The following is a 23,524-nucleotide window of genomic DNA, read 5'->3' on the forward strand; positions in this document are numbered from 1 at the left end:
GCCTCTTTGTTCTTTGGCCAGCTTTGTCCCTTAGCTTAAATAGCTCTTCACCTTCCCTGGTGTCTACCCTGCAGATATATTTATAGCATAATCATATCACCGCTCAGCCTTCATTTTGCTAGATTAAACAAGCCAAGCTCTTCCAGTCTCCTCTTATAAAATAAGGCCTCCTTTCCCCTGATCATCCTAGCAGCAATTCTCTGCCCCTGTTCCAATATGATTTCATCTTTCTTGAACATTACTCCTGCCTGAATTATGCGCTAAAAAAATAAAAAAACTCTGGGCACATTTTAAAATTCTGCAAATTTTATTCATTGTTAATTAATAAATAAATAAATGTGGAGGCTCCAGCATGGCAGTGGGGAGCACTGGCTGCATGGAGGTGGGAGATCACTCAGCAGCCCTCGCCCTCCCCCCCCCCCCCCCGAGGACATGGACTCAGTGGTGAGGCTGCACCTGACCCTGACACAGAGCAAGGGCTGGGCCTGCCCCAGAAACACCCTGGGGCCCTGCCCCTCTGCGCCAGGCACGCCAGGTGTGCGCAGACAGGCTCAGCCCAGCAAAAGCCAAGTGTGGAGGGGTATGCGGTGGGGGGGGGAACCAGGTGTGGGGTGAAAAGGTTCTGGGTGGGGCAATCTGGGTGCAGGTGGCTTAATAGGAGGGTCCGTGTGTGGGAGGGGGGAGGGATCTGGATGTACAGGGGCTCATGGGGTTCTGGGTGCAGGGGCAATGGAACTCAGTGGGGGATCCAAGTGAAGGAAGTTGGGGCTCAGCGGGGGGGGGGAGGTCTGGGTGTGGGTGGATGGGGTTGGCAGGGGCAGTCTGGGGGTGGGGGAATGGGGCTCAGTAGAGGGTGGGGTGGGGGCCCAGGTGCAGCTGGTTGGGGCTCAATGGGATGGGGGTTCAGGTGTGGGGTGGCTTGTCAAGGTGGTTCAGGTGCATAGGGGAGTGGGGTTCATCGGGGTTGGGGTTTGAGATGGGGGCTCAGCAGAGGTGTGGTCTGGGTGCAGGGATGGGGATCTGGATGCAGGGGGTGAGGCTCGGCATGGTGGGGGTTTGGGTATGGGGAACTCAGTGGGGAGTTCTGGGTATCGGTGGGGGGGGTGAGCTCAGCAGGGGGGCCCAGTGGGAGGTTCTGAATGCAGGGGGGTGAGGCTCAGCAAGGGGCCTGGGTATGGGGGGGTCCAGATTCATGGAGGTTGGGTGGATGGGGGAGCAGCTCACCATACAGTGACACCTCCCCCTGCAGCTGAGGAGTGATGAAGGCGGAAAGTGGGGGGAGGGAGCTTTCTGCAGCCCGGAGAGGTTTCTGAGGGTGGGTCTGCCCCAGCCCTGGCCACTTCATGCTGGGAAAGTGAACTCCTCCCCTACTCCCAGCCCAGCCAGGGCTAGCAGCTGAGCCCAGCACAGGATAGGATCCACAGCCAGATGTGGGGGGTGGAGCTTGAGGGAGTGGGAGTTCAAGTGTGGGGGGCTCTGTGCAGGGGTAGGGGTTCTGGGTGCAGGGGTGAGGCTTAGCAGTGGGGTTTGGATATGGGGATTCTGATGCACAGGGGTTGGGCAGTCAAAGGGTAGGTCTGACCTGACCCCATATGGGTCTGACATGGCCCCAACATGGGTCTGAGCAAGCACCAGCCCCCGTCCCCTCCCCTCCCCTTCCTCCGCAGTAATTTACCTCTCTACCAGCTGCTCTGTGTGCCCAAAAGGATGCACCCGTGCTGCTGGGGAGAGGTGCATGATCGCTCCTGTGACTTCCCTTTGCTTCCTCATCAGAAAGTAATTTTTCTGCGGGGAAGCAAAGAAATCTGTGGGAGACATGAATTCTGTGCAGTGGCACAGAATTCCCCCAGGAGTAGAGCATGGATGACCAAAAGCAGTTGTCTGATTGACTATATATATATATCCATGCACAGTACTGAAACTCTAATAAACAATAGTAATAACAATGCATATATTTCTTTGCAGTAGCTCCCCATGATGTGATAGGTGTTGTCTAGAAATACAAAAAGGGATGAGCCAGAGAAGGGGAACAACAAAAGGGATTTTCTGTGCAATCCCAACAAAATTCACTACAGAGAGACAAAGTGGGTGAGGTAATATCTTTTAATGAACCAACTGGGTCGCATAAAAGATATTACCTCACCTACCTTGTGTGTCTAATATACTGGAACCAGCATGGCTACAGCTACACTGCAAACAAGATTCACTATAGGCAGCAGCACAGAAGTGGGTTTTTAATATTATTTTAAAGTAGTTTGTGGGTATGTGAATTTAAAAGTATGCACACAGAAGAACATTTATTTCAATTACAGATCCACTGTTAGCTAGACATAAATTAAGAGGAAAATATTACAATACTACTGTTAGCCCAGGGTGCAGAGTACTGTATGTAATGAAAATGTGAAGAGCTCAATTGGATATCATTACATCAGCATTAATAGGTGGGCTCTACCATATTCATGACCGTGAAAAACGTATCACAGACCGAGAAATCTGGTCTCCCCCATGAAAGCTGGTCTTTTGTGTACTTTTACCCTATACTATACTAGAGCATAAATGTGTACAAAAGTACACAGTATCTCTCAAAGTGGGGGCCTGACCCAAAAGAGACTGTAAGGCTATTGTGTGTGTGTGGTGGGGGCAGGGGGAAGATATTGCCACCCTTACTTCTGTGCTGCCTTCAGAGCTGGGCAGCCCGAGAGTTTGATGTAGTGCCAACCTTATGTCTGCACTGCTCTTGAACACTGCACTGCTCTCTGGCCACCCAAATCTGAAGGCAGTGCAGAGGCAAGGGTGCCAATACAGGGACACCCCCCGCCTCCCCCCCTCACACACAATAGCTTTGCGCCCTTCTCTTGGGTCGCCCCTCCCCCCCCTTTGAGAAATGCTGATTTAAGAGCTTTATGTGTTTATATCTTGCTGTTTTTAAATACATATTTATGCTTTGTTACAACACCATGACATTTAAGATTTAAATATATGAAACCATGAAATTCAAGATTTTTAAAATGCTATGAGCATGAAATTTACAAAAATGGACCCTGAATTTGGTAGGGCCCTAAATATAGGGGAAGAGCTGAAGTAAAGAACATTAAATGTAAACTTTAAGCCATCTGGCTTTTGCTTATAAGTAATGTAATAATACCTAGCTTTTATGCTATTTGTCAGTAGGTCTCAAAGTACTTCACAAAGGCAGTAAGGCTCATTATCCCCATTTTACAGATAGATAAACTGAGGCAGAGCGCAGTGACGTGACTGCCTCAAGGTTGGCCAGCAGGCCAGTGGCTGAGCCAGAAATATGACCCAAGTCTCCTGAGTCCCAGACCTATGCTCTATCCACCTGACTACACTGCTTCTGAGAGCAGACAGAAAATATTAATAGTATTTAATAAAGTGGAGTCAATTGACTTTAGTACTGTTCTAAGTGATATTCTTTGGTGTATTCTTGGGTGTATTCAGTTTTGTCCTATTAAAATGAAATAGAATAATATATAATACAGCAAGCTGTTTAAAAATGTATATCAATTATTAAAAGAATTTATTTACATTGCTATTTGAAAGCTAGGATTGAAATATTGTCCAATTACTATGGACAGTTTATTTTAATTATGTTTCCAGGAGTCCAATATGTCTACAAGAATAACAACACTAATCTGAACTGAAGTACAGGACAAGGTCACTGAGATGATAAATACACCTTCACCTAGCCAAAGCTTTAGCGTTTTGTACAGTAAACTCACATTGAAGTGATTAGCTTTTTTGTACTGCCGGGGCATTCCTGGAAATAAATGTTTTGTCTCTCTGCCAATTAGCATCCTTGGGCTAGCATCAAAGGACACTGCATTACAGATGTGGAACTTTCCTCCTCTGAGATTGACCTTACTATTTGTAGCAGCTCTGGAATGTTGGGGTAGCAAAGGATGGGCTGATACCCTTTATTTCCCCTCAAGAAACTGATTTGCTCTGAAGAGATCTCTTTTGCATTGTACAGGTATATACAACTGCAATCAAAGCCTGCATTGTGAAGCTAAGAAATGAGTATGGAGGAACGCAAAGGGAGAGTATGAGGATTACAACACATTAAATATATGCTCACTTCAAAGGTAAGTGTGTTTAATCAAATTTAATCTTCTTAGGAGAAACTATTGTCATTTTCATAACAAATGTTGGAAAGTGTATCTTGGTTATTAAGCGGCTATGTCTGGTAGATCAAAAAGATCACTATTTTTTTTTACATATTGAAAACTTCCAAATATTGATCTAGACAATTCAGAAAGTTCACAGCTCTGAATGCATGTACAAGCGTTTTTATGTACAGGCATGATTGTAGAACCCTCACTCACACAAGAACTCCCATTCATTTACCTAAGTGATCACTTCATACACTCCTCTTACAGTGGTTGCTAGTGAGCTGGAACCCCTTTCAGTTTAAATAGGAGGGAACTAGTCAACTTTGAATTCAAAGGTTTCAGAGTAGCAGCCGTGTTAGTCTGTATTCATAAAAAGCATAAGCTTTCGTGAGCTGCATCCGATGAAGTGAGCTGTAGCTCACGAAAGCTTACGCTCAAATAAATTGGTTAGTCTCTAAGGTGCCACTAGTACTCCTTTTCTTTTTTTGAATTCAAAGGAGCAACACTGATTTGCACTGTCTGATTTCAAATTTGTAATATGATGAAGAATACTTTTTAAGGACAGAAAATTAGCTGTGAGATCTTACCCCCACTCTGGCCCCTTTACATTCAATAAAAGGGCTGGAGTGGTGTAAAGAGGTCCTAAAAGCTCCATATCCAGCTAAGAAAGGATTCTCCCCAGTGATGGCACTGCAAAAGACAGCTGTAAAGCTGAACTTCAAGGACCTTTTGCTAGCCATGGCACAGGGAGCACACTTGATACGGGCAGGATGACCAGATGGCAAGTGTGAAAAATCAAGATACCTTTTTTTCAGAGGGGGAAAGGGGAGCGATAGTTGCGTATATAAGACAAAGCCCCTAATATCAGGACGGTTCTGATAATATCAGGACATCTGGTCACACTAGATATGGGGTGGAGGGTGATTGGGGCATGTTGGGGGTCAAATCTCAGCAGGCAATGATTCTGGGCAGAATTTAGGGTAACCACCTTTGTTGGATGGAAATAAGGGTAAACCATGTGAAAATAAGGGATAATGCTTTATTTTAAAGGGACATTTTAGGGAAACACCATTTCCCTTAGCATATCATATATTTTTCTCTCAAGTGTACATTTCTACTGCTCGCAAGTATACAATTCAATTATCATAAGTGTCAATTCAGTGTTCAACATGGTACTTAGTATCAATTTTAATACCTCTCACTACATCTTAAAATAAGGGAGGTATGGTCACCCTAGCAGTACTATGGTCCATACAGCAGCCCTCATGGTTGTTTAAGGGAAGGGGAGACTACCATAGCCCCTCTTCCCCCTGGGCTTTGAGCCTCTAAGAGGCTCATCACAGAATCTCACCTAGGTATCAGTCAGTCAGCGTTTGACTTTCTTTGATCAATAACTGAACCTGATATATCACTTCAGTGATTCGTGTCATAATCAGAACAGCATAATCAGAACAGCTGCACTGAGTCGCTAATACAATATTTCCTTGTGCAAAGATGTGACTGAGTACATGGATGCCTCTGGCAAAAGGATAATACAGACGCTCCCTGACTTACCCAAGCGTTCCATTCCGGAACACCTTACATAAGTCGAAATTTGCATAAGTCAGAAACGTATCTCCGGCCATTACGCAAAAAAACCCAACAACCCAAACCCTCCTATTTCTAGCTTACGGAAGTTTTTCCGTAAGCTTGGATTTGCATAAGTTGGGTTTGCTCTATAAAGCCAAATGCCTTTTGCCTCCTAGTCATTTTTTCTCTCCAAAAATGAGTTTTAGTTGACTTAACCTGTATACAAGTTTAATTTTCTCTAACAAAGAGTTACATTATTCTGTGATATTGAAGAGATAGAGACTAATAATAATGATGGGGTGAAAAAATGTAAGTTGAATACTTTTGCCTTTCACAATAGCATTGAAGTTATGTGGGTTTTTCTGTATTGACAGGTGGAATGCACCAGGAGTTGAGAAATGAACATGGAGAACTAAGGCAAGGCCATTCCACATATCTGGCTTCAACAAACAGAGAGATAGTCTTACTTGCAAATAAAATAAATACCAAAGCATACAATAGACCACTGTGAAGGTCAAGGATTCACATCTTTCATTGATTTGCAGGTGCACAAGTCAGATATTTTTCTAAACAGTGTCAGGAGATAACTTGGCATCTGTAAGGGTCTTCTCTCAGACACACACCTGGTGGCATGTATGGACAGCAGGGAGGCATCCACAAAAACAGACACAGCACTCTTGAATGTAAAATTTTTCAATTCATTACACAAATCAATATTGAATACCTTGGAAAAAACAGGGTCAATTCTGATCTCATTTACACCAGTGAAAAATCTGATGTAATTCCATTGACTTACAATATATATGAGATCAGAATTTGTTGTTCTTTATTTATAGCACAAAAAACTTAAGGCCCATTTCGCAGATTTTTCTATTTTATTTGTATGTTAAACTCACTGTTTGCAAGAGCCCCATTGAGTGAAATAACTATTGACTACATATAGCAGATGCTTTTGCAGATCATTTGCAAATGTATTTTAGAGCAGTATTTAATTCTCGAGCTGGGAAAAAATATTCAACTTTACCAACCTTTAAAGAAAATTTTGGCATTTCTTAGGAAACTACTGAAACATATTCCCTCTTCATGTCCTTTTGGTTAAGTGAATGGCAGAAAGCCTTATAAAATATGACTTTACCCTGTGTCTATGGTAGTAATTCATAATGCTGTCTGTAAAGTCATAGGCCCAAATTTAAGGAGTTTCAAGCACAGACTTAGTCACCTTCTGCTTCCTCTGATACAGGAATGGGCTGGGGGCTAACTTGGCCCCATCCTGACATAAACAAGGCTGGTCTAATTTATGATGGCTATCACAGTCTAGTAGCCCAAGATTCCCAGAGTACAATGCACTCCAGACACTTCCCGTAATGCTTCTATCACTCATGATATGATTTGGTCTGATATGGTGGTGTTAGCAATCTGACAGCTGTTTCTTCTGTCCCTAAAGAACTCTGGCCATCCCACATTGCAAGCACGGCTCAGTAACTCAGAAGAACTTAATAAAATAAGTATGAAACCAAATGGTTGTAGCTGACATACTGTGTCGTGTTCCTGCAAAATTACCATTTGAAGATAAGCACAATTTGCAGAATTCTGTGCAAGAGCCATTCAAATTTTATTCATTGAAAGCTCCTGAGAGTTTGAAGTTTTGGTATTCTAGAATTAATTCTACATTTCATGTTAGCATGAATATATGTGGCCAGAAATCACAAGTTAAAGAAGACATAAGGGCCTATGCAAAGGAAGAGGGTTAAAATGAATTGAACTACAAAAAATACAGTATGACCTGTGCTTTTTCCTAAACAGGGTTCCCTGGAAAGTACAGAGCAGTTCTTAAATTTTTAAATGAAGCCACTGCTTTTACTGACACAGGAACACAGCTTTAAATGTAGTAGTGGTGGGTAAGCGGATGGGGGTGGAGTTTATGTGTTTAGATCTTAAAACAATCATGGCTTGATATGCTGCAGACTAGGAACAAACATTCTCTCTTTTTTTCTTAATAAATGGTTTTAAGAGAAGAATCTACGTCAGAATACACTGTACATTAGCTATTAGAGCAACCAATATGCAAAAGAAGCAGGTAATAGCTAGCAAACCAATTCTGCCACCCCCAGTCATGTGTAATACGTTACTCCTCAATAGCCCCAGAGAAATCAGAAATCAGTAATGGTACTAATCAATGTGAGTAGGTGTGGCAGAATACGACCCTGTGTGATCAATTCACTTTTTTGATTGACTATTATTCAATGTGAATATCCATACTGAAATTTTATAATAACCATAACCATCACTTCCTGAATAGATTTCCAATGATCATAAGCATATCATTAGGGTAGACAGAAAAGGAGTACTTGTGGCACCTTAGAGACTAACATCGGAGTGAGCTGTAGCTCACGAAAGCTTATGCTCAAATAAATTTGTTAGTCTCTAAGGTGCCACAAGTACTCCTTTTCTTTTTGCGGACACAGACTAACATGGCTGCTACTCTGAAATCTGTCATTAGGGTAGACAGTAGTTCATATTGAAAAACTGATTACAATATACACTAGAATAATAAATGTAACTGCTAAATAGGGTAAGTATAAAATCTCTTTTCCACATTGCCATTACAGTTACCATTATGTTCTTCCATATTTACTTGGAAAAGAATGTGCTTGTTAATGCCCCACAAATCTGTAATGCAAATGCTTCCTACCTTGTAAATCCAGAGATACCACTGCTGTGTCATCCTCTAATCCTTCAATCACCTCACATTTATATCTCCCATAATCCTCCAGTGTTATATCTGTGATTAGAAGAGAAGCATCATTTTCACTGCCTTTTTTCAGAAACACCCTGCCCTGGTAGTTTCCATAACTCTTCTGGTGGAGTCCCATTGCGACAAAGACGTCCACTTCCTTGAGGTAATCTGAGGTGAGTTTGGTCCACTTGACACGGATCTTGTGGGTTCCTGAGCCGGCTGATGTATGGTCACGATAAAATTTACACGGTAGTGTGATATTGCCACCCCTGTGTGAGAAGACTTTTGTTTGTTCTGCTTCCACAAGTAGACGGGGTCCATTTTCTGATAGAATTTGAAAAAAAAAAGAAAACAAAACAAACAAATAAATAAAAAGAACCATTAGTCTGCATTCTAGCTTTTACAAAATGGGATACATGATCTGTGCAGTAGTAAACATTAGCTATTTGATACAATAGTTCTGCATGATCACTCTCCTACAGCTGTGTTGTACTGTACTGCAGGTATTTAGTACCAGGCTTACTATACTAGTTTTATCCTTGATAATAAATCTCTACAATTTGAAATGAGAAGGTACCTCTAATGTAGTCCTTGCTTCTTTGATGAATAGGCTACTAATACATAATTGATAAATTAACATTAGTAAGTAAATTATTGATTTCATCTACTTACAAAGGGCCAGACTGTGACCCAGCGAATGCATGAAGGATGGGGTACAAGGCTACATTGTAACAGGTAACAATTCAAAAGGTAGAGCAGTTTGTGGTCCCACTACTCTCCTTCCAACACTGGTGGTCAGGGAGTGGGCAGGCAGGAGGGAGGATTAAGGAGCCAATCCGCACAGCTGAGCTGCCACCCTGCAGGAAGTAATTTATGACAAGTATAGGAGTGGGGCAGATTACTTTCCCTTGAATAAAGAAAGGAACCAGCATGTGTGATCAGGAAGGCAAAGGACAAAAGACTTGTCATCAGTGGTCAGCACAGAATTAATCTCCCACGACTCCAAAGAGTCAGAGATCCTTTACGTTGTACAAATCACAACCTTATGTCTTTGCTCAGTGTAACCCTGTACACAACAATGGTTTTCGAGAACACCCAGTGCCCTTCCATCAAAAATCCGTCATGCACAAGTGTGGTCACTCACAATGGATCATTCTCTTAAAATGTGTGGTCCTTTGGGGTCCAGATTATGGAACCCTTATTCATACTGGTGAGCACTTACTCATGTGAATAGTCCCACTAAAAGCACCAGGGACTACACGTGGATAAGAGCGCTCAACCAGTGTGAGGAAGAACTCCACAATCTGACCCTTGATTCACATACTACTTTGATGGCACCACGACCTTGCAGTCAGTGAAGATTTTTGACAGGGTGGAATAAGATTATTCATTTGAGGCTTGTTTTGGCCCAAACTGTATTACTGATAAGCATTTTTTAAAATAATAATACAGCAGGGACCAGTACATGAAAGGATGTCCAATTTTCTCCTCATATTTTATTGTAGCCCTGGGGTTAGTGTTAAATTCAGTTGACTGAGGTTCCCTAGTGTTTGGAAGTTTATCCAAATTTATCTAAAACTTTTGTCAACTCCTCTTCAAATGCCTTTCTTTATGCTATCACCAGCCTTCTTTCAAGCCAATGAAATCCCCCCTCCCCTTCCCTTCATGTACGCACACACACGTCAACAGCTCCTCCTTTTCCCCTCTACCCCAGATTCCCTATTCCAAGCTCCATTTTGCCTTCAGCAGACCGCTATTCCTGGTACTCTGACAGATCATCATGTTTAGTACAGTCAGCTGAACCAATTGTTCTCTTCAAATCTCGTGTGCTGTGGAGCTTCTCTGTGTCAAACATACATCATTCAATAGACTGTGTTGCCTTAGGACAGGGATCGGCAACCTTTGGCATGTGGCCCATCAGGGAAATCCACTGGCGGGCTGGGATGGTTTGTTTACCTGCAGCGTCCGCATGATTGGCCGATCGCAGCTCCCACTGGCCATGGTTCGCCCTTCCAGGCCAATGGGGGCTGCGGGAAGTGGTGCGGGCCGAGGGATGTGCTGGCTGCTGCTTCCTGCAGTCCCCATTGGCCTGGAACGGCGAACCATGGCCAGTGGGAGCTGCGATCGGTCGAACCTGTGGACGCTGCAGATAAACAAACCGGCCCGGCCCGCCAGCGGATTTCCCTGAAGGGCCACGTGTCAAAGATTGCCGATCCCTGCCTTAGGCTAACCCCAGAAAGCACAAGATTTGAGGTGGCAATCAGCGCAGCAGCCCAGCTGCCCAGTAGATGGATTAATTCCCTTCGCAGCGCACCTCCCCCACCCCCACCTCTGCTCCATGCGTAGCTTGCCAAAATGGATGTAGTAAGCTCAGTCCTTCTGGAAATAGCTCCAGATTCTGTTGTCTTTTATCATTAAAGACACTGACTAATACTAAGTAAGGAATCACCGAAGATCCACTTATTACAAGAAAATTACTAAACTCACTGTACAAATAGGACAAGAAAAAAGACTTTGTAATTCCACAAATGTGGTCTGTACTGAACTGAACTGCCTAGAAATGTGCATCCCAAATATAGGGTCTAATTTTGCTCCCATTGAAGTTAATGGCCATGGGCGGTGAGTATCACAGACCAGGTGATGCTCAGCCTCCCCAAACAGCAAGGTGTGGGCTGCCTATGCTCCATTCTGAGGCCCCTGTCCTGCTTCCCACTCTTCCCCTGGGCCTAGGCTGTGGTTGGGACTAGGGCAGGCTGGCCGGTGGACTGGGATTCAGGGCAGCTGGGGCTGGTGCTCGTGCAGCCCAGCGCTCCGTGGCTGCGGGTGCTGAGGGTTGTGCAGCCTGCCTGGCACTCCAGGGCTGGGGGCACTGGAGGCTGCGGAGGGGAGCTCGGGGCTCTAGCAGGGGAGGGGAGTGACCTCGGGCAGAAAGGGCATGGCCGGGGGCTATCCTCCCTGAATGGGTGGTTCACACACTGCCTATGTTAATTGCACAGATCCAAAGCCCATTGAAGTCAATGGCAGTTTTCTATTCACTTCAGTGGGCTTTGGATCAAGCCCTTAGGACCAAAAGCCTAGAGACACATGAAAAAGTGTAAACACAATTACTATGACTGAATGCACAAAAGGCATGCAGTCCAGATAGGCAAAGAAGCCCTGGAGGAAGAAAGGAGTAAGATGGGACTTTGAGAAGCAGGAGAAAAGACTATGGAACTGCAAGTATGAGGCCCTTTTCTGCAGCCACAGCAGCAGCCATGAGCCAAGAAGCAGAAAGTCACATCCTCACATTCCATCTAAAGTGCATTAGAACAACGAAATATCAGGCTTTTACGAAGGCACTCCTGTACTAATGGTACCCACCACCACTAGATAAGGAAACAGATCTTAAGATTTTTTTTTAAAAAAACCCTTTGTTTGATAGCATTCTGTCTGGCAAGGAATCACTTATCATCTGTTGTGTTTGTGAAATCTCTACTTTATCATTTTGCCTTTAGGGTCCCTACTTCTCTATTGTTTATCTGTATGGGTTCTGCCTGGTTCTTTGATTGTTCTGTCTGTTAAATTACTAATTTTGCAAGATTTAAATCAACTAAGGTGATGGGGTATGGTTAAATAATTGTTTTGCAATATATGTTAGAATTGGCCAAAGAATTATTTTGTAATACTTTAGTAAAATGATGGGTTACGGTATAGCTAAGCAGGACTTAAGGTTCATTATATAAACTGGGCTCCAAAAGGAAGTGCTTTGGAACCAACTCCAGGACACAGCCCAAGATCAGAGCTACCAGACCTCAACACTCTGCCAACTATATCATTCAAACGCTGGAGTCCCAGATGACCTGAACCTGACTGGCCACCAGGAAAAGTTCATCTGCCTTATTGGGAGTGGTGAGCCTTGTATGCTTAGTGTGTGCATTCTGTTTTGGTGATTGTTAATAAATAGAGGTTTAGGATATTACTGTGTAAGGTTCTTTCACTGATAAAATACCCCGCAAACCCGCAGAAGGTTATGCCCTGAGCCCCAGGAATCGGGTATGGGTGGGTTCCTAAATTAAGAGGGTTACGCCTTGCGCCCTGGGAACTGGGTAAAGGTGGATGTCCTAGAGTAGGGGTAGTCAATTATTTTTTGTCAAAGTCAAAATTTCTTGGTCAAGGTATAGTCAAGACTCCAAAGAAAATAATAATAAATATAATAATAATAATACAACATGTAAATAAAAAGATTTGGGGTCTGTTCAAAATCATCTGGCGGTCCAGATTCAGCCCATGGTCTGCCTATTGACTACCCCTGCCCTAGGATCATAGAATTCCAGGGCTGGAAGGGACCTCAGGAGATCATCTAGTCCAACCCCTTCTGCTCAAAGCAGGACCAATCCCCAATTTTTGACCCAGATCCCTAAATGTCCCCCTCAAAGATTGAACTCACAACCCTGTGTTTAGCAGGCCAATGCTCAAACCACTGAGCTATCCGTCCCCCCAGAGGGAGTGGGTGAGTGAGTGAGTGGGTAAAAAAAGGATCAGACAAGATAAGTTCTGAATGAAAAACATTATACTGTGGTCCACACCTTACCCATCCAGTTGTCAATTTGTGCAGTGCAAGCACTCATTTTGTGCCGCCATTGCAGTGACTGCAGGAGCCACACAATAATGTCAATATTTTTGGAAGCAGCTCTAGGCTTTTGATCGTTTGAAAAAAATCTGTTGGGTAAATGATACATTCATTCCCCAGTAATGGGCAGCATATGCTTGACTCCCGTATGCACTACATGTTGGGGTACATGAAACTTAGCAAAAGACATGTAAACACATCAGGAAATGCTGCCTTTTATCATAACATAATTTGCATATCTATTCACATTCAGAAGGTGTAATCACAGAGACAAACTCATACAGCAACTTACTAGAGACAGATTTAAGAGTAAGATATACGGCATCCCAAATACTTTCGTTTTTAGTCAGGAGGGAATGTGCAAAAAAAAAAAAATTACTAATGTATGTGCAGAATGCCTATGTAATCAGTGTTGGCAGCTCTTTCAATTTCCTCCTGACTAACGTAGGTTGAGCTGAGTTGTAACCAGTCTCATTATAATGAGAGACGTTCCATCCCTCTTATTCTACCTGCGGGAACCCCCTCTCTGATTGGTTGCTCTTCCCCACTCCCACCACCAATCAGGGCTGCTGCAGGAGGAAGGCAGAATTCCTTCCCCCTCCCCTCAGGATAGAGAAGTTTTTTGGATAGAGGATGGGTAGAGAGAGCAGACGACACCATTCTCACAGGAGGTGAGGAGGGAGCAGAAAGAGCCCATCAACTCAGGTGATTCTGCTCACTCCTCCCCCTACTCCCCTGTGAAAAATGCATCTGTCTGTGGGCTGCTCTTTCCCCTGCTCCTGTGTCCATCTTGGCAACACCAGGCCAGACAAGAGAAAAAGGGGCAGGCAGGAGGAGAATCCCTGGAGCTACTCTGCCTCTCTCTTACGCCTGGGAAAGGAGAGAACTGAACTCCACAGTAGCTCCGCCTGCGCAGGCCTGGGATAGGAGGGTGACAAGCCCCAATACCTGCTGAAGAAGCAGAGCTGGGTTGTGGGAAAGGCAGATGTGGGGCTTATCGGGGAGGAATGGCTGTGCAGTCTGCAGGGGGTGCACAATGAATTGCTGGGCTCAGAAACAGGCAGATGTGTGGCTAGGGAGGGCACAAGTTGAATGAATTAAAGTGTTGAATTTTGAGGAGAGCTAGAAGCTCTGTACCATCAGGCAGCCAGTGAGAGCTCCTACGGCTGGGGCCAAAATCACCTTACTCAGTAAATCAGAGGGAATTAGCAACACTAATTGTCTCTCCCTCATACACACACAGATTGGGCAGGAGGGAGTTCACAAATCAAAAGCAAAACCAAAAATACAAGATTATCTTTTTTTAAAAAGAAATAAACAAAAAAATCCAACAAAACGCTCATGATTTTTTGGGGTCTGACTCATGATTTTTGAACTTTTGGAGCTGGCAATATTGGGTAACCTTCTGGTGACTGTATGTTGCGACCAGGGGCGGCTCTATCAATTTTGCCGCCCCAAGCAGTCACTGCCGAATTGCCGCCGCCGCAACATCCCCATTCTAAATGCTGCCCCAAGCATCTGCTCGGAAAGCTGGTGCTTGGACCCAGCCCTGGTTGTGACCCTTCCCCGCCCCCATCTGACTCACAGAGCACCTGACTGCATTAAAACCAGCTTTAGCTCAAGGTGTAGCAGCTCAGCCTTTAAATCTGGAGGTCCACAATTCAGTCCCCACTGTGTCAGCCAAGATGGTGGTCGTCACATTTGTATGTTGTTATGTTTATTTTCCTTTGTCTAGTTGCAGAGTTTTTATTGTTCTGGGTTAGATTCAACAGAATGAATCAGAAACCACTACTTCCTGTGCCACCAAAACCTGTTGCACTAGAGAATCGAGCTCTGGAGGAAGGCAGGCAATATATCCATCACCAATATACACCTGGATAGGACGCTTCAGCCTGGAGCCCTGCCAGCGGAAGTTATGGAAGGTAATACATCTAGGAACAAAGAATGCAGGCTTTACCTATAGGATGGAAGACTCGGTCTTAGAAAGCAGAGAAGGACAGAATCATCAGTGATAACCACCTCAGCATGACCTCTCAATAAAACGCTGTGGCTACAAGGGCTAATGAAATCCTTGGGTGTATAAAAAGAGGAAAATCAAGCAGAAGTAGGGAAGTGTTGGAGAAGAGCTAAGCGCTAAGTCTGAACTGAAAAATCATCCCTCAAAATACAATAAGTGAAAGTGCTCACAAAGCCTGCTAAACTTTGAGCAAGGAAAGTCTCCTGAAAACCCATGTTTGGAAAAGATAAGAATATGACATTGAAGACATTGGAGCATGTTGTTCTTCATAACTTTCCTACCCAAATAAGAAAAATAAAAGTTATTTTAATTTTTCACCTTACAGAAGTGATCTTGTCCCAGTACACAGCATTGTTAAAAGAGCTACTAGATTATTATTTGTGGTATTGTTGTAGCCATTTTAATCCCAGAATATGAGACAGACACGGTAGGTGAGGTAATATCTTTTACTGGGCCAACTTCTGTTGGTGAAAGAGACAAGCTTTCGAGAGCCACAGAGCTCTTCTTCAGCGTATTACCTCATCCACATAGTCTCACTCGAATACTGTGTCCAGTTCAGGTGTCTGCATTTGAGCTGGATGATATTTTTTTTGCCAAAACTCTATTTTTTGCCATAAAAAAAAAATCAGGTCAACTAAAATGTTTTGCAAACTTATGTCAAATTTACTGAATTGTTTCAGTCAAAAACATACATTACAAAAGAAATCTGAAAACAAATAAATAAATAAAAAGTTCAGAATGAAATGTTTTGATTATTCTGTTCAAAGAGACTTTTTGTTTACAAAATTGACTCAAATTTTATTTTTTTTAAAGGGTAAAGATCCTCAACAATGAAACATTTTGTTTTTGGTTCACTGAAAAAATTGAAAATATTCTGTTTTGGGCCAACCCAAAACAATCCCCCCGTCTCCCCCTCCATATATCAGAACAGTCAGCAAACTGAAAGATCAATTATTCACCCAGCTCTAGTCCACACTTCAAGAAGGATGTGGAAAAATCGCAGAGAGTTCAGAGGAAAACCACAAAACGGATCCAGGTGGTGTGCTGAGTAGGGAAGAGACAGAGAGTGTATGAATTGAGTGTATTCAGGCTGACCAGCACATTAGGGAAAATAATAGACCTATAGGGCTGGATGTGTCCTTGAGAGTTCACCTTGGTCAGCCCCGCACACTGAGGCAAGACCAAGTTTACCTAGATGATCCCTAACAGCTGTTTGTCTAACTTGTTCTTAAAAATCTTAACTACCCTTATAGTTAGAATGTTTTTCCTAATGTCTAACCTAAATAACCCTTGCTGCAGATTAAGCCCATTACTACTTCTCCTTCCATCAGTGGACATGAAGAACAATTGATCAGCATCCTCTTTATGACTGCCTTTAACATATCTGAAGACTGTTCTAAGGTCTCCCCTCCGTTTTCTTTTCTCAAGACTAAACAATTAAACTAAAAAAGGGAAAAGCTGGGTGGCAGCAGAGGCATCCATTAAAGAATTTATAACGGTTACATCACATGTCCAACTGTAAACCCAAATTCATGCTGCTTTAAATGACATCTAGCTCAATGGTTGTTTGAGCTGCGACTATTTATCTCCTTTTGAGATTAAATAAGCCATACACATGGGCACCTGAGCCCTCTACAAAGGGGTAACAGGGATGAAGGGGCTGGATAATCTCTAGACATTCCTTGTGACTTGCAGAGAGATCTGATAACAAAGATAAAGTTAATATCCTGGCAATTACTCTTATCCTCCTCTATATGATCAGAAGTAGGTTGAAAGAAATTCGCTGGGCAGATTTTTCAATGGAGTAATTCCAGGCACTGGCCATGCCAAAGGGATAAAACATTTTGCCTCATAAGGTAAGCAGCAGTTTATTCTAGAAGTTCAATACATCAGATAACAGAAATAGGCATGGGAATAAATCACCATTTCCTTCATTTTAGAATGACTCATAAGGAGACTCTCACTGCACTAAAATTCGTAAAATTTGCAGAACGACTTACTGGAGCCTTCTCAAATTAGCTCCTGTGAGAAGAATATTTAAAAGAAGAAATTCCTTTCTATCAAAAGAGTAGGTTGCAGTATCTCAACTTGTTAAAGAAATGAATTTGTTCAGTTGGATTATGGTACCTCTAAACTAGAGCTAGAGGTGTAATTGCCAGCTTGGATAGACTTACAAGTGATAGCTCTGATTGAGCTAGCAGGTTAAAAATAGAAGTGTAGCAGTGGGGGTGCTAGCAGCAGGATGGGCTAGTTGCGCTTCCTATGAGCCCATCTGAAACCCTAGGTAAGAAATTACACCTCCTGCTCTGGCGTGCAAATACCCTTACCCACCTCTCCTGTGTCTTGCCTCACTGTTTCCCTTGTCTGACCTGAAGAATAGCGCTGTGTAACTCGAAAGGTGCCTCTTTCAGCAACAGATAAAATATATTACCTCACCCACCTTGTCTCTGCCATACAAGTAGCACTCTTGTTCCCATCATTGCTATCACTATGCATACACCTCCCCCATTGACTTCAGTGGATTCCCAGGTGGATGGCTAGCAGACTGATTTATTAACACACTGCTTGATCTCTCAGTTTAGTTGCACCTGCTGGTTTATTGACATATTAGCTCAAATTCTGCCCTCAATCCACACTAATAGCTTTCAGTGGTTCTCACTGACTTCTGCACACGAGAACAGAATTTAGCCCATTATGACTAATGGCATATCTGCTTTGGGAAATTATGAGAATATTGCAGGGCAGGAGGCAAGAGTCTAGAAAGTGTGTAGACACCATTCATGCTGCAAGCTATGGCCCTTGTAGAATAGTCTTTGTTAGATTTTATCCATCAAAAATTATTCAGAATGTAATGTTTGTAATACCACTCAACATGATAAATAAGCACAGGCCAGAGTTGAAGGGAAGAACTTACAGTCCAGCTACAAAATATGTGAATAGTGGAAGAAAACCACAATTTTAAGAATTTTTCCTTCAGCTACACTGAGTGTGTTTTGTCAGGTAGCTTCTCTGTACTGCCTACATGATCTATAGTTTCAGCTGACGAATACTATTTTGCTCCCACTGGTAAAACATGCATGGAGTTATTAGCTTGATTTGATTCCTGCTTTCAAGAGCCTTGCTATTCCGTTATATAATTTGAGCTTAACCTTAGTCTTAAAATATGATCACTCGCTCCTCAGATAGGGCAACAAAGTGGGCCATATTGCCTTTATTTAAGGATTCAGTAGTCATTACAAAGGTAACACTAATCAGCCATTATAACTAGGAAATATTGATACTAATAAGACTACATCTGAGTATCTGAAGTGAAGAATCTGTGGTAGTGACACATTTTTAACACAAACCAGAAAGAATTATGCATGGAAACTTTTTTTTTTCCCCTGTGTTTTTGTTTTGTTTTGTTTTTTGGTGAAAAACCTCTCAAAATTTGTTGTCAGGCCAACACAAGCATTTTTGTTCTTATTTGGCTGAAACACCAACTACACTTCATTTGTATCAAGAGAGAGAAAAATGCATAAATGTCAAAGTTGTATTCTTCCAGATTGAAATTTGTCAGGAAAAATTATTTTCCACACATTATTTTTATAAGTATTAATGCCAGATATAAGCCTCTGATGCACAGTGTCTCATCATCTAGTCATAGAGATGCCAGATAAATCTAGGTTGAAAGTTCACATAAAACTTTACCAATCAACAATGCTATGTCACTCTGTACCTCAGAGTAGCACCCTGGAATGCCCATATTCACCACTATCAGATAATTAGAATATGTTTTGTACAAAGTATGCCTTGTGAGGTATCATTTTAAAAGTCTTGATCTGTTGAACATTAATATCCTATTGAATTTTATGTGCTATCATTATATGTGAAGTTATGAAATTTTGCTTATGTGTGTGTTACTGAAATATGTTGTTAGGTTGGCAACACACACAACCAGCTTTTCAGGTACAACAGTGGAGTAGCCAGACAGCGGTTAATGGCTCATCAACACTTCTCAAGGAAAGAATCCACTATCTTGTGCTGCCCTTGAGCATAGACTGACAACTTGGCCAAATTAGGTGATGGATCGGTTATCTGGATAAATACCCACTAGGGGTCTAAGATCAGATGGCCCTTAAGTTATGACTTGTATTCAAGTTTCAAGTAGTGAACTATTATTTTGCACCAGATTGCCTCTAATTTAGATGATTTTACACTTTTTTGGTAATATTATGAAGAGAAAGCAGATAAGTATTCAGTTCAATTAAATGCAGCAAACCCAAGAAAAATGAAGCAGGAGCATAGAAGGATTAATAGAGATATTCTTCTTGCTATTGATCTGTGTTGAGATTTTTTTTGTCTGAGTAAGGACTGCTGGGAAACAGTTGGCCATGAGAGGGCAGAGATAGGCCTGAGAGATTTGCTGCAAAGAGGCTATATTGGGGCCATAGAGACCACTGTAAAATCAGGGTTCTTCTCCCCCCCACTTCCTCCCAGACAAAAGAGCAAAACACTCCAGGTCAGTATGCTAATTCGGAAAGTAGCCGGTATCAGATACCTTGTATTGCGGCTCTGGCTGCCAGCAGCCCCTCACTAGCTGAGCTCTTATTGTGAGGAAGGGGGAGCTCTGAGTGTAGAGGACCTCTCCATACATGGAAATTTTGCCTGTTCTTGGTTGATTAATATGTCTTTCTTTTTCCAAAGATATCAAATTTGCAAGTTTGCTGCTTACACTGTGGTGTACACAACAGAAAACTTGCTACTGTACATGTAGAGGGTTTACTCTTTATATAAAGGGTAGAGATATTATGCTTAACATTAACTTTAAATCACAACTGTTTGAGAAAAAGCTACAGCATGGGCCTAGCCAAACAAGTCCCATGCATTCTCTTCCCTGGGCTTTCTTGTTTGTTTTTTAAATCTTGGACAAATTGGATGCATATGTTAAAGCTTCCTACCACCCTCAAGGAATTAAGTTGGCAGTTAGTGCTTTAGCTGAGTCAACTTTGTTTACTGCAGAGTTGCTACTTAGAAGAGGAGTATTTCTTCTCTCTAATAGATATCCTGAGTCTTTGAATTATTACATAGCAAGTGGCACTTTGAATGGGTTCAAAAGATACCCAAAAGTGAGTGTTGGGGGAAATCATACTTTTCCTTATTTGCAGTTTCTCAGAATCCCTAAGAGTTTGTCTTTGCACAAAAATTATACTGCTTTAACTATGCCAGTACAGTTAAACCTGTACAGTCCTCCCAGTGTTACACCAGTATATGGGTGCTTATACTGCTATAGCTTGTTTCTGTAAATGTAGGCCTAGTCTACACACAGTTTTATACCAATTTAACTATGTTGGTTAGAGATGTGATTTTTTCCTCCAAGAACATTCAATTGGTATAATCCCTAGTGTGGACACAGGTATACCAGTATAAATGTGACTATGCCAGTTTAGCGCATTCTCCTATATTTCCATTATCTTTATCCCAGTATAGTTAATAGCAGTACAGTTTTTGTGTGTAAACAAACTCATAGGAGAATAAGCTATACTAGTATAAGGCACACTAATACACATAGACATATATCCAGTTATTAGGAAGAAGGTAATAGTAATTATCTTCTTGATTACATGACGGTAATTACATGAAGGTAATAGTAATGGAGGATTCAATTATTAGAAATATAGATAGTTGGGTTTGTGATGACCAGGAGAACCTCATGGTGAATTGTCTGCCAGGTGCGACGCTTGAGAACCTCTCGAAACAAACTTATGTGCAGTCCTGGGAAGAAGCCAGAGATTGTGGTACATGCAAGTGCCAATGACACAGGGACAGGTAGGAGATAAGTCATGGAGGCCAAATTTATGCTCTTAGGTAAGAGACTGCAGTCCAGGACCTCCATGATACATTCTTAGAAATGCTACCAGTTCCATGCAGGACCAGTTAGACAGGCAGAACTGCCTCTATACTGTGCAGTGTAGTTTTCTCTCTCACCAACAGAAATTGGCTCAATAAAATATATTATCTCACCCACCTTCTCTGTGCTCTATACTGGCTGTTCAGTTCAGATCATGTGCAACAGCTAAATAAAGTCACTTGATGTTGTGTATATCCGCAAGCGGGATTAGGGCATTTTCAGTGGATGACCCTCAATTGTGAAATTCACTCTCCCACATGGTCTTAGAGAGCCGGAATCAGCTGACTTTCAGGGCTCATAGTAAAGATGGACTATAATAATTACTCAGGCTTTATTCTGAGGAGGTGAGTTGAGAGCAGAAGAGCTCAGATTTTGTGGGTGGGGAAGAGGTTTAGCAGATGTTTTGCCAGCTTTGAACTATTCTGCTATACCCTTTTATAGACTGAATTAATTGTATGCAGGGATACTGACAATAAGTGAATTGTGCAGCTTGAAAAATAAACTCAAACTAGTAGGTGAATAAGCAATTTTAAGAGGTGAAATTTAGGCACAGCTGCCTTTGGCTTTGTTTAAATGTTTGCTTCAGGAGTAAGGGTGATCTTCCAAAAAATAAAGAAGTACAGTGCTATGAAGCAATGAAGTGTTATGATGAGAAAGGAAGACTTATATATTAATTAGACACCAATGTCAAATATAAAATTCACTTTTGGGAATGAATGCTCACTGTCTCACAGTACCATTATGTCTTCAGTTTGATTTGCATATTTCTTTGACCTTCATAGCATGAATTTCTTTATAGTGAAACCAGCTCTCAGTGATTCTTATTTGACCTTGAAGATATAAGGGCCTGGTCCTAACAAGTGCAGAGCACTTGCAACTCCCAATGACTTTCCAGGCATTTGTAAGTGCCTTGCACCTCTCGGTATCAAGCCCTAGCTTGATATTTCACTTTTATAAGGAAGCTCAAATAACATAATTTAATGAGTAGTAAGAAAAAGGCACCAAACTTTTTTTTCTCTCTCTCTCTCTCTCCCTCACATATACACAGAGCAGTAAAACACCACCTTTCTTAATTCTGCAAAATTTATATGTTAGAGCTATTATCTCAGCCAGTGCTAGTAAACATATACATGAGGGAAGGCAAATCTCTGCCTGTCCTTATGGCATAAATGTCCTGGCTTTCCTCATACAGGATGACCCTCAACAAATGAAGCTGGGACTGAAAAAACAGCTGCATTATGCTGCAGCCTCAAATCCTGATACAGCTCTAAGCTTTAGGATTCGAATGAACCCAACAAGATTATGCACAGGGGCAGTATAACTCTACACATTAATTAGAGCTATGTGGAAGGACATATTTATTTTGGGGTAAGCTACTTTTTCTGATGTTTGTGTTGCCTAATTCTGATTTCATTTCACTGCCTGCCTTTCTCAGTAATAATCAGCCATTATCATAATCTGTGATGTGAAGATTTGGTATGAGCTAGCTTTAAATCATATTTATGCCACAATAAAGTAAAGGTATTTAAATCTGCTGCAGTTGCTGATTACTTTAGACTGCATTCTATTTTTTTAAAAAATATGCTGACTTTTACTCACAAATTATTGCAATTATTGACTAACTGTTGTTAAAAGTAAGCAACGCAACTTTCATTTTCCAAATTTCTTTCAGAGTATAATAATGCAATAGAACAGAAGAAAAAGGGCTCAATAGTAACAGTGTAAAAAAAAAAATTGTCAGTGCAGCAGTACTGAAAATTAAGGAACAATAAGCCCAACATCATCTCTCTGAGGAATATGAATGTATTGGTAATTTCTGTTGCATTCATCTGTATTTCCTTACCTTGGATGTGAATAATTCTGTCGCGCTCCAGAGCGTAGTTGCCAGTATGTTCAGCCCAGCAGATAGAAATCAGCACCAGGAAAAGCAGTCTCTTCATTTTTTATAGCCAAAAGACTCTTCTTCACTGTGAGAGCATCACACACAAAAAGGCTTGTGAATTTTGGAAATCTTTAGGGTTGCACTGCACAACTTGTTACAGCCTGATCATGGGATACTGGGTCTATAAAATATTTAACCCTCTCTGCTGAAAAAGTTACAGTAGCTAGTATTTTAGACATGAAGACTGAAGCTTTTCTCATTAGAGTTACCTATATCCTGTTAAATGAAACGAGAAATCAAAGAATATTTAACTCTATCTGTGCAGAAGTGCAAATATGAATATATACAAGTACACAAACATACACAAAATAAACTACTTGGAAGACCAAAGATAAGCAATAACTGTGCTTCTAAAAATGTTTTAGTGTACTTTTGGTTTTCCCAAATTACTCCATATTGGTCTATTAATGCAAGTAACAATGATCTAATCTATAACCATATACTGTATAATACAAATAAATACAAATGAATCCTCAGCAAGTAAATGGAATTTTCATGGCTTTTGGCATTTTAGTCCAGGCTGCAAGTTAGCTTAGCAAACTGGGTGTTAAGTTTACTTGATCCAAACAGAAAAGATGACAGAATATTTGTCAGACAGATCAGAAAAGGTATATTTTATTTCAGATCCAC

General features: G+C 41.8%; 1 protein-coding gene across 2 annotated transcripts in view; it reads right to left on the reverse strand.

Annotated features, from left to right (window-relative positions):
• The window catches only part of HAPLN1 (hyaluronan and proteoglycan link protein 1), an 88,546-nt gene that overhangs the window by 16,997 nt on the left and 48,025 nt on the right, over positions 1–23,524 (reverse strand). For both annotated transcript variants that reach the window (XM_073346211.1, XM_073346212.1), the window contains exons 2-3: positions 22,796–22,919; positions 8,392–8,760 (exon numbers count right to left, since the gene is read on the reverse strand). In XM_073346211.1, the coding sequence (XP_073202312.1) occupies positions 8,392–8,760; positions 22,796–22,892 (466 nt within the window). In that variant the 5' untranslated portion in view covers positions 22,893–22,919. The remainder of the gene's footprint in view (positions 1–8,391; positions 8,761–22,795; positions 22,920–23,524) is intronic.

The sequence above is a fragment of the Lepidochelys kempii genome, chromosome 5, assembly GCF_965140265.1.
Source record: "Lepidochelys kempii isolate rLepKem1 chromosome 5, rLepKem1.hap2, whole genome shotgun sequence".
Taxonomy (NCBI): Eukaryota; Metazoa; Chordata; order Testudines; family Cheloniidae; genus Lepidochelys; species Lepidochelys kempii.